The 19,311-nt window shown below is 44.8% G+C and overlaps 1 protein-coding gene across 14 annotated transcripts in view; it reads right to left on the bottom strand.

Moving 5' to 3' along the window:
• cacna1g (calcium channel, voltage-dependent, T type, alpha 1G subunit) overlaps positions 1–19,311 on the bottom strand; it is a 190,945-nt gene that overhangs the window by 70,272 nt on the left and 101,362 nt on the right. For all 14 annotated transcript variants that reach the window (XM_056365665.1, XM_056365666.1, XM_056365663.1 and 11 more), the window contains exons 6-12: positions 17,997–18,156; positions 15,967–16,267; positions 15,641–15,733; positions 14,601–15,507; positions 13,440–13,840; positions 3,013–3,164; positions 349–534 (exon numbers count right to left, since the gene is read on the bottom strand). In XM_056365665.1, the coding sequence (XP_056221640.1) occupies positions 349–534; positions 3,013–3,164; positions 13,440–13,840; positions 14,601–15,507; positions 15,641–15,733; positions 15,967–16,267; positions 17,997–18,156 (2,200 nt within the window). The remainder of the gene's footprint in view (positions 1–348; positions 535–3,012; positions 3,165–13,439; positions 13,841–14,600; positions 15,508–15,640; positions 15,734–15,966; positions 16,268–17,996; positions 18,157–19,311) is intronic.

Here is a 19,311-nt window from a genome sequence, read left to right as displayed (position 1 = left end):
GTGTGTGTGTGTGTGAACCTCTTTAGCTTTGATTTTGTTGGGCTCAGCCACACTGCTTAACCAGGCACAAGAAAAGGATTGCTGACAAAAAGAGGGAATCACTTAAGTCTTGTCATCCCATTGACTCATTCCTCCTGTCATGTCTGTATTGATCCCTGCTTATCATGCAGAAGTCACATTGTATTGATCTATCAATTTACTTTCATTCCACACCTGTGTGCTTCTAGTTCCACCTACAGAATTTGAACTCCCTTCAGTTTAACTCTAACTTTTTCTATTTATTTCACACGTTCCTCCATTAACAACAAAAAATAGACAGTTCACACACTTTTTCATAAGACCGCCTACCTGAAGATGAAGATAAAGAGCATGAGCAGCATGCAGAAGGTGGCCACGTTGTCCATGGTCTTCATCAGCACCACCAGCTGCCTCTGCAGGGCTGGCATGAAACGCACCAGCTTCAGCACCCGCATCAGCCTGAATGTCCTCAGCACCGACAGTCCGCCACCCTGTTGACCCACGATCTCCCACACACTGAGAAGACACACGTATTCACAAGTGAGATTTGAAGAGGTTTTACAACCTTCACTTATTAATGTTGCAGATTGCAAAACAAAACGATGAGCTGGCAGACACTAAAATAGTATTTATGTAGAGTCTCTGTGGTTTCATTAGACATCACACATTTCACATTGTCAATAATGACTTGTACGGCTTTAAATTTGAACAATAATAACAAAATTTGTGGCTTTTTAGCTCTTAAGATAACATCTCTCAATACTAATACTAACATGTCTAATACTAAAGATTAAAACTGTACACTATCCGGAGTTTATCACGCAATGTAATGATAACAAATTATAAATATTTTAATAAATGGTGAATTTCCACAAGTTAACACAGTGAATTATTGAATATTGGCATTTAAATATCATGTTTTTTCTTTGTCCTCGGACAGACGTGGTGTGCAGATGTGGACACAGATGCACTTCTATTCATACTACAACTGTGGATAAGTGGGATAAGAAATTTTTACTCAAGTACAAGTAAAATTACTTGTGTAAATATGTACTCAGATCATACTCTGCGTCTCGTGCACCACGAAGTCCTCCATTACCTGCTCTAAATCCAGCTTCTATGCTAGTTCTCAACGCAAACTATAACTTTAAGTTAAGAAAATTAACCTCGGTTCTCTGAAACATGAGTGATGTGTCTCACTATGGGACACGGTCTCGGTCTAAAACCTCTTCTCGTTCCCGGAAGCAGCCTTTCGGACGGCAGGTGTAGCTAACGGGTTAGCAAAACAGTTCACACAGCGAGCTAACGGCTCGGTCGCCGACCCGGCGCTACCCGACTGTCACCAAACACCAGTTGCTGCAGCTAGCTAACATACCAGCTGATCATCGCTTCTTGTTTTTAACGGAGCTAACTCAACAATCTGACATCGAAATTGCAGATCAGGAGAAAATTAACTGTTTGAGAACTGGCTCCGTCTCAGCAACAAACTCTCGCGAGACTTCGCAACATGGATCTTTCCACTCTGTCGGTTCTGGTTTCACTGCTGCAGCACTGGCGACGTTGCTTTCCAACCACAGACGTTTAGCGGGTCCTATAAGTGAACCCATGAATCAAAAGTTTAAACTGAAATAAAGCTTCTTTCTGCTATTTCTTTGCTTAATAATGCTACTGTTTTTCCAAAAGATAAAAATCGGCAAAATTAGCCGCAATTTCACACATAACATTTTTAGTGTTGTATTATATTGTAAAGTTTTGACACGAACAAGCAATCACGACCACGCCCACTTAGGAAACAGGAAGTGTATTTAGCATTTAGAGTAGCCAGACCCAGCATGCACCTGTTGGTCTCTCCACGTGGCAGGTGTGTTTGATTTGGGACACCTGGCGTGGTTGCCCAGTGGTGCATCAAATCAGCAGCTTCTTCTCTGCTGCAGCTGCTGATTTTGACTCTTTTGTTCTTTTTTTTATTGCCATAATAACAATAGTAAAACACTTTTAGGAAATGGAGAAGCCATTATCTTAGTGGTGTTCACCACAGCATTGCACTACCAGACTACAAACTGCAGCATCGCCCTGCTACAGTAATACCTCTTCACTCTCTCTTGACTATTCACTACCCACCCAATGGTGATATCACATTGTTTTGTCAGGGCTGCGTTTGGGTACATTTTGTTGGATGGAAAGTTAATATGACTGTACCTTTATGCTCTGTAGTGGCTGATTTCCCCCAGGTTTCATTACATCACCACTGTGTGCTTTTCCTGTATAATAATGACCATGAGAATGTAAAGGGCCTCAGGTTATGTATTCCCAGTGGTAATATTTTAAAAACAGAAACAGAGAGCAGCGACAAAGGGATCCCTGTATCACAGGGGTAAGTTAGTTTGGCCTCGGGCCAACTTTTTTCTAATCCATTAGATTGGGGGGCCAGAACAAAGGCTAATTTAAGATATTGATAAAAATGCAACTGGAATTCACTTTGTTACTGTTCAGATATGTGGCGCTGTGGCCCACAGTCACAGATGGGGGGGGGGATCATATTTTTGGGTAGAATCGCAATCCACGATCTTGCTCATCATCTGCATTCTGTGTCCACTCTGATTTTATTCTAAAAGGTCCTGACTGGAAGTTGTGGTTCCTATCTTTCTGCTGCTTTGACGCTTCTTTCAGTGTACACGTTTGACTGACTGATTTACTGAACTCCTCTTTTCTTATCATACATTGTATGTCTACTCCGTCGGAGGTTTGCCAATCAAGCAATAGAACCTTTCGAACTTCCTTTCAGAACTTTTCAGAATAAAACATTGTCGTGCTTTTATTTTCTAGGCAAAACGGCTAACGAGGAAATGCTTCAGACGGAGATCTATTTTAGCAAAATTTAGCAGCCCAGTTATTATTGCTGGTGGGGCGCCAGTCGCCGACCACTGCTGTATCATTTCAGGGGTTTCTGAAAAATAAAAATCTTTGTTTAGGAAGTCCTGCTCTACAACTCACCTGATGACCACGATGATGCCATCGAAGATATTGTAGGGGTTCTTGATGTAGCCAAAGGGCCCATAGACTAAAACCTTCAGCAGCATCTCCAGAGCGAAGAGGCTGGTGAACACGATGTTACTGATCTCCAATGCGTTGGTCAACTCGTCAGGCTGGTGACACAGACACAGAGAGGTTTAAAAAGGAGGAGATCGTTAATGTATCGCCGTAAGTGCATGCAATCTGCACTGATGATAAAACCTGTGAAGAAGCAAGATGTTCATATGACTACAGCGACAACACCTGCAGTGTCACATGTGCACAAAGAAATGTGTCAGTGACTAAATTCAATTAAAATCTGACAAATCTGCCTATGCACACACAACTACTTTTCTCACACATGTACACCACACACACAAACACACGCACACACACACACACACACACACACACACACACAACCTTTATCTCGCACCAGGACACACACCACTCACAGTGCTGCGGCTGAATGTGCCTGGGATGTCTGCTCAAAGCTCATTAGAGAATTGGGCTGCCACTCACGTCTACATCAAACAACTGGTGTGTGTGTGACAGCATTTAAGCGTGGGTGTATGCGTGCCAGAAAAAAAAAAAAGAGAGAGCGAGCAGACAAGAGAAAGAACCTGATCCAAAACATAAAAGGCGCGGCACAACCAAATACAGCACAGTATGTAAATCAGACGTCTACACCGCCGCGTAGCTGTAATCATTGGCGAGGAGAAAAGAGCCGATGGGGATGATGTTATGTGTCTGTGGACTGTGGAACACCCCAGACAGACTTCATGAGGCCTTTCATCTCGATGCAATAACCAGTTTACACAACTCAAACATGATGTCACACACACACAGATTACACTGACACGACACAGTGGATGGAAGGTGTTGAAGGCCTGATCTGTGTTTGCATGTTCTCCATCATAAATGTTGTAAGTGAATGTGTGCATGTGTGTGTGTGACTGCCTGGCTTACAGTCTCAGTATCCCCCAGTGTGTGTGTGTGTGTGTGTGTGTGTGTGTGTGTGTGTGTGTGTGTGTGTGTGTGTGTGTGTGTGTGTGTGTGTGTGTGCGTATAAATAGAGACGTCGTCCCTGCAGGAACATTATCCCCAGGCTGAACCAGGAGGTAATGTAACGTCATGTAAACACAGTGTGTGTCTTTAAGCCCGTCCTGGTGGGCTGCCACTAATCACTACACACAATGACTGTTTGAGCAGTGATTACCCAACACTAGGATGGATACACAGAGAAAGGAATACAGAGATTAGCATCAACACTTAAATAACAGAGCCTTGTGCTGCGTTATAGCACCAGGTAAACAACACTGACGGATATGAGTCGCTTATTATGAAATATCGTCACTGTTGGTGTTGTTTCAGTGGGGTTACAGCGTACCTGCTTTAAAGCAGTAAACACTGAAATAGAATTTCAATTTTTGCAGAAATACAAGAGAATAGTTCTTGAAATTTGGTTGAAATGGGTCTTTCAGTCCATGTGTGCCCAGAGCTAGTGTGTCAAAAGCAACCATCATCTACAGAAAACTTCAATAAGAGTGTTTGACAGTTTCTATCTGAGTTTGAGCGAGTCAACACTCACAAGTTGTTGCTTGGTGTTAAGTCATTATTCCCATAGGACCTGCCTTTGGCTTTAGCCCCTAAGGAAAAGAGTCCAGCAACATCACAGCCTAATATTACACCATAACCCATAGCATGGACGATGTTAAACTGTAGACGCCATGTAGAGAGTAGAGCACGACATCTTCCCCCTCCTCCCTCCTTGTTAAATAAAAAAGAATAATTTGCCCATATCCTGCAGAGCAGCTCCTGCCGGTGAACCCCGCTTCCTGAAAAACAAGCTTTTCTCTGGTTTTCGAATCACCTCTTTGTCATCGTCTGTGCCTCGTGTGTCCGTGTCTGCGTTCACAGACACAGACGAATCTGTTTGTTTGATCCCACGGCTTTAATGTGTACATTCATTTGAACACTGACACTGAAGCGCGGCGGCAGCGGCGGCAAATCCTTCATACGTGCACGCGCACATTGTGCGATTAAGAAAAATTCAAAGGGTAAACAAATGCAGGGGCACTTAGATGTTTGTGTGTTCTTTCAGATGAATGCCCTCACACACACACACACACACCACAAATGCACATACAGGTGTACCCCAAAGTTACACTAATAAGCATGTGGACTCACACATCCAAAGGCCACACACATAAACCCACACAGCGAGCTCTACTCCCACACTCATTACCATGTATGCACACACACTGTATGCACAAAGCTCTGCACCTACTCACACTTATAGCCACGCATGTCGACACACACGTAGAGCTGTATAATACATACAGTTGATAAGCCAGAACAAGAAGTACAGTTTTTACGAGGTGAGACTTGGCCTGCAGACATCTGGCCTTGAGAGGTTCAGGTCATTATTTTTCCCCCACTGTTTCTGCTCTGCTATTGTTCCAGCTTGTATATTAGACATTCCTCAGACATCATGCAAGAGAATGAGACCATAAAAGCCTTTTTTTTTTTTTTTTTTTCACACATAGAAACGCACACAAGAACACACAAGAACATGCACACACACACACGAGCTAGCATCACCAAAGACTCACAGCCATTAGTTTATCAAGACAGGAGAAATTTCTTAATTGAGTAATGGCCACAGAGGTGTGCAGACAACCTAGAGAGAGATGAATGTGTCCACGTGTGCAAGTTTTTTAAATGAGAAAGACGTCCTCGCTTTTCTAATTGCTTCCTCTCATGGCTGTGTCCTGTGTGCAGAGGCTGCAGGCGCATTAGGGGGGCGAGGAGTGTTGGATGAGAATACGTGTAATCTGGTCAGCGTCAAATGTAATGTCACCTAATCTGAAGTGATCTAATCTAAATGGGATGCTGCGCTGCGTTCCACTCCAGACTGTCAATGATGCAGTACCACGTCTGGTATGTGTGTGTGTGTGTGTGTGTGTGTGTGTGTGTGTGTGTGTGTGTGTGTGTGTGTGTGTGGGCGTTTGTTAGTTTAATCAAGTGGTTTGCTTAGGCATGTCACAAAGGAGGAAATTTCAACATGAAATGGAGAATGATACACTCCCTGTTATGGCTGGTTGGTTGGTCCTGATTTAATAACAATTATGAGGCCGATTTGTCTCAGACGACTGAGGGCGTTTTCACACCTCCAGCTGGTTTGCTCTGGTCCGATTCAGTTGATGACTTTCTTGTACTTGTACTCTCTTGCACCCGAGACCTTGGGGCACCCCTGTGGGGAGATATACTGGGGGAAGGGCGCATGTCCTTGTCATGGCACATTAAAGGAACGCTCGAGCTCGCTGAGATACCAGTCATATCAAGAGAGCACTCTGCCGACATGCCCATATTGAAGAATACAGATAGCAGGATGTGGTGGTCCATCATGTGAAAGGCTGCTGATAGGTCCAGCATGATAAGGATGGAGGACTGAGCTGCAGCTCCGGCTGCCCTTAGGGCCTCCGTCACAGTCAACAGAGCCGTTTCACTGGAGTGGCTGTTCTTAGTGCTGATTTGGATCGAGGAGGGATTTCCAGGACGAATTTAAGGACGAACTACTCATGAGGCTCCACCGAGCAGCCAGTTGGTTTAGCTTAGCAAAAAGACTGGACACAGAGGGAAACAGCTAGCCTAGCTAACCCAGGGTGCCAGGAAATAGTCCGGCACATGTAAGACAGCAAATTCTCATTTTCACATTTTGTTTTTTCTTGTACAGATTAAAGAAACAAGGTATAATGTGTAAAGTAGTGAGCTTTAAACTTCAATGTAAAACAATAAACAAAGCATTTGCCATATAATGTTATGTTATACATGCTAGACTAAGCTAATCCTGACATTAGTGGTATTGATCTTCTCTAACTCTCCTCCAGAAATCAAATAAACATATTTCCTCACATATCAAACTATCCCTTTAAATCTGGTGTTCCACAGGATCAGCTTTAAGGCCTTTGTTGTTTATAACTTACATATACGATCTGCCTAATGTTCATAAATTGGAAGATGATATTTAATTTGCAGACGATAGTATTATCTTTTATTGTCGCAAAAATCTTCAACAGAATCTGATTAAACTATTACTAAACGTCAAGAAAACTAATTTCATGTCATGTGAACCTAACTCTGATAGAACAATGAAAATGTATATTTAGATCATTTGCTCTTTGAGAAAAGCCATGTCAACGTGATTCCTACGGGTAATAATGATAGAAGTCGAAATAGAAACCACATGTTGACATGATTTCATCTTAAATAGGATAAAAAAGAAGATAACTGATTACAAGAACCATATGCATTTCCTTTTCAGAACTTCTGCCAACTATCAACAAAGTGCAGATGTTTCTGTTTATATGTATTATTTCCAACATACTCTGCCGCCGCTGTCTTTAATGATTCTTTTAGCATATTTAGCACCACCTACCAAACTGCAAACAGCCGTCAGCTTAAACCTGGATTTTCAAAAACCTCAAACGTCAAATACAGAATTTCTAATTTAGAAATATTATAATCTGGAATTCAATCGTCAATCATTTTGCTTTTAATTCATTCCTCATTGCCTGTAGTTAGTATGTTGTTATTCTGAATATGCATCTCTAACAGTGTTTTCCAATACAGCAAATGTTGAAAGCAGCGCTTACAAGAACAAAAATAAAATGGTCGAGTCAGAGCAGGACCTGAAAGGAGACCTTGCTAAATACAGGCAGCAAGTTATTTGACATGTCACTGAACCAGGAAATAACTGGATCTAACATTTGATCACTTCATTGATTCTCCCCTTTTGATTTCATGGCCTTAAGGGCTGGAAGAGCCCTCCCTCTATAAACCAGGATTAGGAGCTGTTGTTTCGCTGTTTACGTCTCACCATTGCACAAATTAGAAAAACACTTTCCTTAGCCCCGTCTTGGAGGGCGGCCAGTGTCTTCAGATGCTAGCTCTACATTCCTCGAGCAGGGCAGGATAAAAGCTGAATAAATATTGTCTCTGGTTGAAGCAAGAGGCAGAGCGAAAGGGTCTTTCCACTGACTCTCTTGGTTTGGCACCAGGAGAAGCAAATGTGTGTGTGTGTGTGTGTGTGTGTGTGTGTGTGTGTGTGTGTTAGAACAATACAGCACGAAAATGCACCAAGAGGCCTTCAATAAACACACTGAAAATTAAACGTCAGAACTTTAAACCAATGTTAATGTCTGTCCTCATAATAACCGAGCCCGTCAAATGAAGATGTCAGGCTGCTTTTATTTTGAAGGGAAAAACCAGAAGGAAAAGATATCGACCTCACTGACAGATCTATTCTACAGTCTTCAATCGACATTCCCGCCTCACAACAACAACTCCTCCAGCGTTCTCTGGTTGTGCCTTTACTCAAGTACAGCTTCAGGTGCACGCCCAGCTTTTAGAGCGAGGGAGATCGCTCCATCCTCTTTGTCCAGAACTTTGATTTGTGATTATGTGATTGAGTTTGTGCCAGTTAGTGAACGTTAGCATGTGGTGCACCAAACCAAGGTGCTATAAATAGTGGTAAATATTATTAATACTAAACATTGGCAAGTTTTTCTGAGCATGTTAACGCGCTGGCATTAGCCTATACAGCCTAGCTTGGCTTGGCCGACACTTCAATTGAAATAAAAGACACAAGACAACAACAGAAAACGCTTCCAAAGTGCAAGTCCAAGCAGTCAACCATCACTGCATTTCACTTGAATTTCAGTGATTTAATAAAGAGCATGCCGTTTTGATTCAAGGTTGGCTAACTGAATTACTGCAGTTCGTTCATGGATCCATGTTTTTGTTGTGAGTAGAAATGCAAGTCAAAGTGGCTGCCAGCGTTTTTTTTTTTTTTTTTTTTAATTTCAAGTTTCAAGTTAATGGTTTCACTGCAAGTGGCAGCGTGTTTCAGCCGCACACATCCGCACTCAGGGCGAGCGTACCGCTGCCCTTTACGTCAAGTCTCACGCACTTGACTTCTCAAATTAAACCTTCTATTCCTCAAGAACAAACACACACACACACACACACACACACACACACACACACACACACACACAAACAGCAATATGTCACTGTTGAGTAGCACTCAGAAGTTTAAGGACCATCTACAAGTGAGTAGCTCTCAAGGTTAATAAAGTCAAAAAACGTTGCCTTGTGGAAAATATAGACGAAGTGACCCAAAAGTGACATCGGATCACTTTGTGCCCATATAACAGCTACACCCCGAATCAATACTCATGTCAGAGCTAAAAGGCTTCCACTATAACAAGCATCAACAATTTCCAAAACAGGAACCATGCATTTTACGTCTCCCTCGACACCCCTGTCTTTTTCTACGCCTCTTAACTTCTCCTCAAGCTATTTTGGCGTCAGCGGTGTTCGCCGAGGGAGCGGAGAGGTTGACAGGGGAGCCTCAGAAAAAAAAAAGGAAGTAGGGAAGAGGAGCAGGCCGTAAAGACGAGGGGAAGTTTCTTATGCAAAGCGAGAGAAAAGATCGACCTTTCCAAGTAAATAGGCTACGAGCCGTGTCACACAGTTGGCAGATACACAACTATTCCATCAGCTCCACCATAAATGGTAATGCTCTTAAACTGTATGGAGAGATAAAGCAGACACCCTCTCCTCACTCTTACAAACCATCCGCCTCCACTCTTCCACCCTGCAACCCCTCCATCCCTCCGCCTCCAAGTCCTTACACTCTGTCATCCCCGTCCAACACTCCACTTAATCATCTTTTTATCCCTCCATCTCTGCGCCGCGCACACATTCACGTACGCCGCACTCACCGGCGCCTGTTGCCCTGGCGGCGAAATGAATGTACGGAACGTTTTTCACGTGCGGCGTTGAGTGTTTGTGAGTGTTTGTGTGTGCGCGCGTGTTTGTGAGTGCGATAGGAAGCCAGATAGGAAGCAGACAGGGTGCTCTGTTGTGTGTCACGGACAGGGAGGTTTTTTAGGTGCCCCGGCTGCGTACTCGCTGATGGGTCGCAGGGTAACAACATGTTTGTGTTGGGAGGACGTGTGTTTGGATGTACAGTATCTGTCGTGGTCCATCTTCTCAAGAGGCCTGCGCATGTAGAAGAGTGAGTGTCGGTCCTTGAGATAAAATGTCAATATCGAGTTCTTATGATGAGACTTAAAGCTCAGAATTGCAGCTGCTGTTTAATAAATTCTTTTCTGGCTGAAGTTAAAGCTGCACTTAATATTTATAAATAAACAATGGGTCGAAATATTACGTGTAAAATGAAAGATGTATCTTTAAAGTGACAAACAAAAAATGAGCAAGTCTTCCAACCTAAACAACCATACAGGTCGACATGTGGCAGATGTTTTAACGTGTCTAATTCCTTCTTGAGACTCTGAACTCTTAGAAAAACCTGATCTGCGGCTGAATGGTGCAAAATACCAGATCTACTGTGTGTGTGTGTGTGTGTGTGTGTGTGTATCATCCGTTTACAGAACATTGGGGTGGGGGGGGGGGGCTGAAAAACAGGTCAGCTTGATCGATACGCTGTCATACTCAACAGAGCCGCAATTTCTTAAAGGTACAGTTTTCCCCAAACACAAACTTTGACTCGGATTCAGCAGATGATAAACGGAAAGTTTTACCTCCATCTATCAGGGGTTGTGTTAAAGACAGTGGCATCGATGATCGATCTCCTGGGCAGATGCCACAGTGAATGTTTAAACTCTGATACTGGCAAAAAGTTTTTGATCTTACATTGGGGTCATATTCTTTTTTTAAAAGTTATTATTTTGGGCATTTATTAATAGACGGTGAAGAGAGAGAGTGAGAGAGAGAGAGAGAGTGAATGCAGGGATAGAGCGCAGGGGAGGATATCACTTAATGGATCACTGATTTATCGTACCTGTGATGCAGGCTACCTCTAAATGCTCTTTGCATTCTTTATGTAATGTGCTCTGAAAAGCGTCTCTCTGTACATCTGCATACATAATAAAAGCCCTCCAGGATCAGCTCCTCCCCTCTCATTAGATCTCAGCACATTCCCGGCGGCGCTTCGGTCCCTGAGATAATTAGAATCAATATCTTAAATTTAATTTGTGCGGCAGTGAAACACCTGGAATGAGATTATAAAATACCTTCACTGCTGTGAAGTGTTGGCAGGCTCTTACTATGAGGCAGCTGCAGGACGTGTTGTATCAGCCACCGAGGGCTAACTCTCTGCATGAGGACGTTACGGAGGTGGGGCCCACCTTTGGTATTCAGATTTGGTTCGAGAGCAGAGAATGCAAACAGAAGAAGAAGGAAAGGAGGTGGACCTGCTGAGTCAGAAGTTCCTGGTTTTACTGTATTCGGCTCAGGATCCCGAGGGACCCCCATTGATCTACAGTCTGTCAGGCAAAGATATTTCTTTGCTATTGGATTTTAATGAAGAGTTATAGAAGAACATTTTAATCTACAATCACTATTATACCTCGAGTCCTAAAGCAGAATATTTTGACACCGTTCATTTGAATGATTATACGCAAACCAGACCTTTACACCCTCCTTCACACAAGCGAGGACTTGCTCAGGGAAACATCATTTTAAAGCACTCAGCGTCACCTTGAGCTAATCCCCCTTCGCTCCAAACCAAAACTCCTCATAGCATTGGATCGCAAGGCAGCTCAGTCGATGCTGTTCAGCAGACCCACAGAAAACACACTGCGTTTAAATGAGTCAAAAACACCCGGTCAAACCTTCTGCAAACTTGCCAGCTTTCCACACATCTGCATATACCTCCGTCTGAACGGCAGGTTGCATCAAATCAACTTAAATGAGCACAATATGTGTTTATTTAAATACAAGGATGATAGTAATTAGTAATTAGGGAACACACTGTGCAAACAAATCCAGCAGGAAACATGGCAGGACCCAGCCTCTTCTCCGGGTGGAGTTACTGAGACAAACAGAGGCTTACTGGTGCTTGTGTTTATTGGTTGATGGGCTTCCAATCAATGAGGTGTCTCGGTGAAGTTTTCAGCAGCCGGTCTGGAGACTGGAGGGATCCATGTTACCCAAACAAGGAGAGAGCACTCCAGAGAGAAGACAAGAAGAAGACAGGCTGGAGAGGAAGGAGGTGGTGGAGGTGAAGGTGAAAGGAGAGTGAAGAGGAGGGAAAAAGGAAAAGAGTCGGAGGAAAGAGGAAACACAGGAAGAGAAGAGGAGGAAGGAACAAAACCACAACAAAAAGTGTTGAAAAAAAAAGTGTGTGTGTGTGTGTGTGTGCGTGTATGTAAGTGTGTGTGTGTGCTGAGGATGTTTGGCATCTGGATATGTTTACAGGCACTGGGTCAGAGATCGAAACCCCATAAAACCTGGCCAGGCTTCAATCCCCCACTACACAGCTACACACACACACACACACACACACACACACACACACACACACACACACACACACACACACACACACACACTTGTGTCACTTACTTTACTCGTGTTATATAACTTAATAACACGTGCATTTATCCACTATTTCACTCACATGTCGCATTATTTTCATGAACCTAAGACTTTGGTACATTTCATCCGCATCAGTGGAATTTCAAAAAAGATGGGCTGAAATCTTTCAGCACTTGGGGCCAAAATATCTGAGCTGAGATTGTTGTGATTGTTGTGATATAAAACAAGTGGGTATGATCTTATATGCAGGTACCTGAAGAAATAATGTAGAAATTGATTGATATGCATTTTCTTATTTCAGTTCTGCCCGTGTCGGGATATGCACAGTGGTGGGCGGAGCTGCTGCTGCTGTGTGGGCTTTACTTTTATTCTTAAGATAGCAGGGGAGAGCCGGGGTTCAGTGATCTCCCAAACTGCTGTGCGTACAGGTTGCATTCACGCGCTGGTGAAATCTAATCACAACGAGCGTCAGAACGACCTCCAGATGTACCAACGGCAGTCTGATCCCAGACACGGTATCCTGATACAGTTAATATCAGGTGTAAATGTGGTCAAAGAAGAAAGAAACCCAGGAGTAAAAAAAAACAAGTCTGAGAGTGAAAGAAAGAGAGAGAAAATCTCTGTCAGATGTTGTGGGGCCTTCCTCGCCCGTTAAATCACCCCTGTCTCTCTCTGTTTCCTCTGTCTCTCATACTCTCTCTCTCTCTCTCTCTCTCTCTGGCTGTAATTACGCTTGTGTAAACAAAAGAGACCAGCGAGAGACATCAGGAATTCCAGTTGGGCCTGTTGGGAGCAGTGTAGCTTACACAATCACACAGAATGACACGGACGTCCACTGAGGATCTATACTTTTTTTTTTTCTGGCATCAGTGGATATTCCCGCTGTGAACTTTTGTGTGGTCATTCAGCTTTGCCACTCTCTCCGCAGCATCACGCGACAGCCGCATTCAACTTTACACACTCACACTTTTCTCAATGAGACGCACATGCACACGAACCTGCTCGTGGTACTCGATCCCCATGCTCAGAGTGTTGATCAGGATGGCGATCATAATCCCCCGACCGAAGTACTTGCTGTCCACGATCTTCCTGAACGTGTCGCACACCAGCCTCCAGAAGTGAACCACCTTCGCCGCTGTTTTGCCCAGCCTGCGGTGCTTCTTTTTGGGCTGCCGGCTGTCCCTCCTGTCCCTGCGGTGGAGGTCCTGCGTGAACTCGTATACGCCCTCGCTGTCCGAATCGCCGGGCGTCTCGTTGCACTCGGTGCCGCCCTCTGATTCATTGGCGAGGGCCTTGGCGCAGTAGGGGCAGCTCTCCGGGTCCAATGTCAAAGCGGCCGTGTCCATGGCGCTGCTGGTGGTGCTGAGGTCACGCGCCGACAGCTGGCAGGAGAGCTGGGCTGCAGAGGAGTGAGAATGACCAGATGCAGAAACTGCAGTGAAAAAGTGCTTTAGACAAACAATCAAATCCAATGAAAGAGATCAGTTGTGAACAACAACCTTTTTGGAGCGTTGCGTGTTTGTCAGAGGGAGTGTGTTGGACGGTGATGGACAGCGTGTGCTGTATGAGTAATGACTGTGCTGTGACCTGTCTGGCCGGCAGCCACTGCTCCGCTGTCTGTGCAACCTGAACGGACCTGGCCTGACTTCAGTTGAGCCCAGCGGTTTTCAGAGCTTGGCCACAGGCAGACAAAGCTGGCCGCGCGCTCAGACATGAGGGATTAACATTTATCAACTGGAATTAGCCTTTCTTTCCGTCTCCCACCCTGAACTGTGGAATAATTTGAAGCTTAATCACGAGAAATCGAGATTCTGTGCTCCGGCAAATAGGTGATTACAGAACAAAAAGACCACTCCCGTTGTATGTCGCTTGATTTACTCTGATGTGGAAATGAAACACTTATTCTGAGTGAATCAGATACTCTTTGTGGTTTCCCAAAAACCCCATGATGGCTTCCAGTTTCTTACTTAAAGTGGGGCAGAAAGAAAAAACCAATTGTGCATTTTATGACTAAGGCATAAAAGTTTCAGCATGAAATCTAAATACACCAAGGTTTCATTTCCGACATGGAGGCGGTTTGTAACTGACCTCTGGTGACCCTGAGGCCTTGGTCATCCATTATAACAACGTATATCTTTTATCCTAAGTGAGCTGTCTACCTGTGGGGGTGTATGTGTCCACCAGGCTGGATGGCCGTCTCTCCAGGGACACGGGTGGGATGTTGAGGTTGAAGTTGATGTTAGTCAGAGTGCTGGCTGCAGCACTCCCTCGTCTGGACTCTGCGAGGACTCGGGCCTGCAGAGTGGGATAGTTTTTAGGACTTGGCGCGGCAAAGGGCACCGAGTTCCTCTTAACGGCCCTGGACGCAGGAGCCGGGGCCAGGGAGAAGGAGCTCGGAGTCGGCGCCATGCATGCGGGCGAGGGGGTACAGCAAAGAGTTTCCGCGTTGAATACACTGCGAACTGAGGCGGAATCAGCAGCTGCTGCTGTCGGACTGGACAAAGCGGCAAGGTTTGAATCGGAGGTGGCTGCTGTGACGGACGAGGGTAACGCCAAAGTGAGATGCCCGGCGCCAGTTGTCGCTATAAGACCCCCTCCGTTGTTGTTATGAGCTCCAGCCTCCACATCCCTACCGTCCACACACCGGACGCTCCCTCCTCCCCTCACGCTGCCATTTCCCAGGTGGTAGTGGTGGTGGTGATGATGGTGCGCCATGTGATGAACTGACACTGATCCCTGCCTGGAGGACTTCCTCCTCCTCCTCTGGCTCTGGCTACGTTGGGGCTCCGTGGCCGGCGGCGAGGCGGCGACGTTGAGCCCGGCACGACGAGCCAAGAGCCTGCAGATATGGACCACTTGTTTGGCCCCCTTGCGGATGATGTGAACCAGGTACTTGAGGAGCTCATCATAGCAGGAGCCCGGCTCGGAGAGGGAGGCCAGGGTGCTGGCGTTGGACATGAAGCGCACCCGCTGCTCCTTCATCAGCTGGCTCTCCCGCTGCTTGGTCTCCGAGAACTGAGTGGCGATGACCACCAGGCACAGATTGATCATGAAGAACGAGCCGATCTGAGGAACAAGGAGGGGCAGACGACACTGTTATTCACACACTCAGAACGGACGCTCACACACCTGAACCTCCGACTGACCCACTCGCTCAACCATCAGCACGCAGCTGGTGGCGCCACGAAGCGGCACTTACAATGATGAGAAGGATGAAGTAGATGAAGTTGTAGAAAGAGTGAGCATCCATCACAAAATACATGATGTCCACCCAGCCCTCCAGGGTGATCACCTGAAGAGAAACGAAGAGAGGGAAGAGAAGCAAGAGTAGAATTAGAAACACACATTAAAAGAAAATCATATTTCATAGTTCAGAGTTCCAAACACAAAGACTCAGCAGAAGAATAATCCCACGCAGTCAAACCCGAGCGGCAGCCAGACTGATGGGACAACTCGTGTCCAATCTGGCTTTTGTCCTCCCCCCCGGTTCATTTTATCCGTCTTACTCTCCTGAAGCCGTCTCACCTGAAAGATGGCAATCCAGGCGTAGCAGATGTTGTCAAAGTTGATGGCGCCCTTGAAAGGATTGTAGGGACCATCAGAGCACTTGGTGTAGTACTGGTTCCAGTTGACGCAAGTGGTGTTGTCGGTGCTGTTGTAAGAGTCCATGTCCAAGTCGCACTGCAGGCCTCCCTCGTACAGCTTGGGCACCAAGCTGCAGTCCCTCATGCCGTTGTCTCGGCGCTGAGAGCAGATGAAGGGGCTCTCGTCGTCGTTTTCAGTGTGGTAGTAATCGTGCAACTTCTCAAACTTCACAAACGAAGGTCTTGGGGGAGGAAGAAGACACAACATCGCAGGGGTTACTGGTTTTTTCTTCGGTGTGATGTGTTCTGGAAGTTGACAAACCTTTTGAAAAAGTCAGCAGATTGGCCGTGAGCTGGTCTTTTTCTTTTTTAAGTGTTACCGGCCTGTGTAGTAAATGTTTTCTTTGAGGTCAAACACCAACTGTTCTATCAACTCTTAATATACAGCATCTTACAGGAAGTGTCAAATACACTTCCCTTAAAGTAAGACTAGGTAACTTTTGTTTTGAACAGCAACAGGATAATGGCTCAGTGAACTTTTATCACATTTATCTAAAGCTTGCTAACATTAGCCACTGAAAGCTATCGAGCCCATCACCGTTTCAGTGCGGCTTTAACTTTTGTCTTTGTCACACTTTTAACTTTACTTTTACACTTTTTAATTTTGGCAGAATTTCAAACAGATCAACGTTGAAGCCCCAAAGTCTGTGGGTTTTAATCCCACGCAGCAGCTGATTTCACTAATTAACACTCCTTCAAACAGATAGAGCTAATCAGATGAGCCAGCTGTAATTGTGTTGACAGACCTGGGGCTAAATGGCTGAGCAGAGCCCTGTGTTTATTGTGTGAGTTGGATGGACAAAGTGTGTATGCCGACTACACCACCTCTTGGGATTTCTGTTACGGCGCACTCCTCCGTCTGGGATGTCTGGAAGTTGTGAGATATCTGGGCTTTTCTGTCAACACCTAATTGTAGGATATTATCAGCTGTTTTGTCTTGTTTTTGCCCAACAGCTGTAAACTCTGTGAAACTATGTTAAATTGCATTGTCCTGATCAGGGCTGTAAACTAACGGTCGCCACTCGCCAAATGCGACTAAAATATTCCCCTGGCGACTTAATTTTGGAGGGCTACATGCCATGGGGCAGGTAAGTGTTTGTCACAATATAGCAAAACATTGCTGCGATAAAATGCCTAGACATTTTTGGAGGTGCACGTTGACGGACGCAGAGGCTCTGCGTCGTGACGGCGTCGACTTGACGCAGTAGTATAAATCAGCCTCCACGCGTCACCACCAGCCCGCGCAGTGTTGTTCCGGCGCAGCAATGTGGAGGCACATACCCGGTGTGAGTGACCCAAAAAGAAAGAGTATAGAGGAGAAAGCAGCGCACCAATTAATTTGTGGTTGGCAATAAAACGATGAAACTCGAGACCATCCGAGAGCACGAAGGAAGAAAAATGTCACGCTGTTTGCAAATCAGTGTCTCTTCACTCAACCTGCCGTGACTGCTCTGACGTCTTTATCAGAAGAGACCAAAGATCATGCACTGATCCACTTTGTTCTGTTCTATTTTTTTTTTTTATTTTCCTTGAATTTTGTTATTATCATTTGTTATCAGAACAGGAGGTTAACTGGTACTGGCACTGCCCATGTTCGCAATGTTTTGAATATTCAAAATATTAAAAATGTATTTTGAATAATATTTTGGTCTCTTTCCTAATATATATATTGCTATATAATACTGTTATCTCAATGAAAAGTACTGAAACAGATGTATATGTAACAAAAAGAGGCAATTTATTACTTGGCCGGTAAAAAATTTACTTGGCCGGTAGATTTTTTCATCTACCGGTCCCCTTGGCAGGTGAGCCAAAAAGTTAGTTTACAGCCCTGGTCCTGATCGAATAAATGAACAAACAAAAACAAAAAACAGACAGATAATATATCAACGTTGTGAAAGCGTCACTCACAGCGAGATGTTGTCCTCCACGAAGCAGCGGTTCCTGAGCAGACCGGCCCACAGCTGGACGCCCACGATGCCGAATATGAAGAAGACAAAGAAGCAGAGAAGCAGCACGTTGCCCAGCATGGGCAGCGTGTCCAGCAGCAGCGTCACCAGGATACGCATACCTGAGCGAACAGAGAGGAGGGACGGGGTCAAACAGCGAATATCACTGAAACAATCAAACCCTCTTTCACAACAAAGTGGAAGTGCAATAGATTTTTCAGAGCCGGTTGATACGAGCACCAATCCAAAACAGCTCTCAATTCACAGTCATTCACACCGTCTAGTACTGACACATTATAATACACTTATAATATAATACATTTCAGGATCCAGTCGTTTGATCAAATTATACACTCGCCACACGCTGCTGTAACACCTGTGACAGTTTAATGGAAGTTAAATAACATAACGATGAATGGCAGGAGTAACAGCCAATCCCGTCAGTGATTTATGTTTTGATATTAGTTAAACTGCTTAATGAAGGACAGAGGATCATTGTAGCAGATGAAGAGCAGAGCTGTGGGTGGGTTGTAAACTATATATTAGTTTATTGTCAGGATGGAAATTCTACATCATTAGAACATTTAAATTAACAAATTGCAACCAAGGAATTACATACAAATTTAGAAGCTTATTAGCGTTTTATTCTTTATTTCTTTATTTGTGTGAAATAAATAAATAAATTCAATTAAATGAAAACACATCCACCATTCAGACGTGTCAGTTAACGGGTTGTTGTTGGCTGCCGGGGAAGTTCATCCAATCCAGAGCTGGTTTCAGCCCAAATGACTTGGTTTTTAGTCGCCATGTTTGAGGTCCACTGGCAGTGTTACAGGAGGACCGTGCGCCTCCTGACCCCCTGTCGACTTGTTGGATTATGTTAATAGGTTTAAACATTGGCTCTTTGCTGCTGTCTGAACGTCCTGCTGATCAAGTGTTCGCCCTTTTTGCCTTTGCTTATCTCACCTCTACAGACTAAATTTGTGGGACTTTCCTCTGTGAAATGCAAATTGTCAGGCCGGGATTATTTAATTTTCAGCCCAGATAGGAAGAAGCGTAGTCAGTCGTGTCACAGCACAGTGGAGTTTTGGAGGAGCAGTATCTGGGTTAGCCCGACTTGTTGGTAGGACATGGGTCAATGAAGCAGCTGCGTCCACTAATATCCCGTTCTCATGCTGCTGCTTTTCCGTCCGGCAGCACCTCCACTGAGTCGGAGGTGAAGCATATGCTGGGACACGGAGTTGCAGAAGCCTCGTATTGTAGCTGGGCCTCATCTT

The sequence above is a fragment of the Seriola aureovittata genome, chromosome 21 (genome assembly GCF_021018895.1).
Source record: "Seriola aureovittata isolate HTS-2021-v1 ecotype China chromosome 21, ASM2101889v1, whole genome shotgun sequence".
In the NCBI taxonomy this organism is placed as follows: domain Eukaryota; kingdom Metazoa; phylum Chordata; class Actinopteri; order Carangiformes; family Carangidae; genus Seriola; species Seriola aureovittata.
The sequence above is the reverse complement of the archived record's forward strand: the minus strand, read 5'-3'. Positions and strand labels throughout refer to the sequence as shown.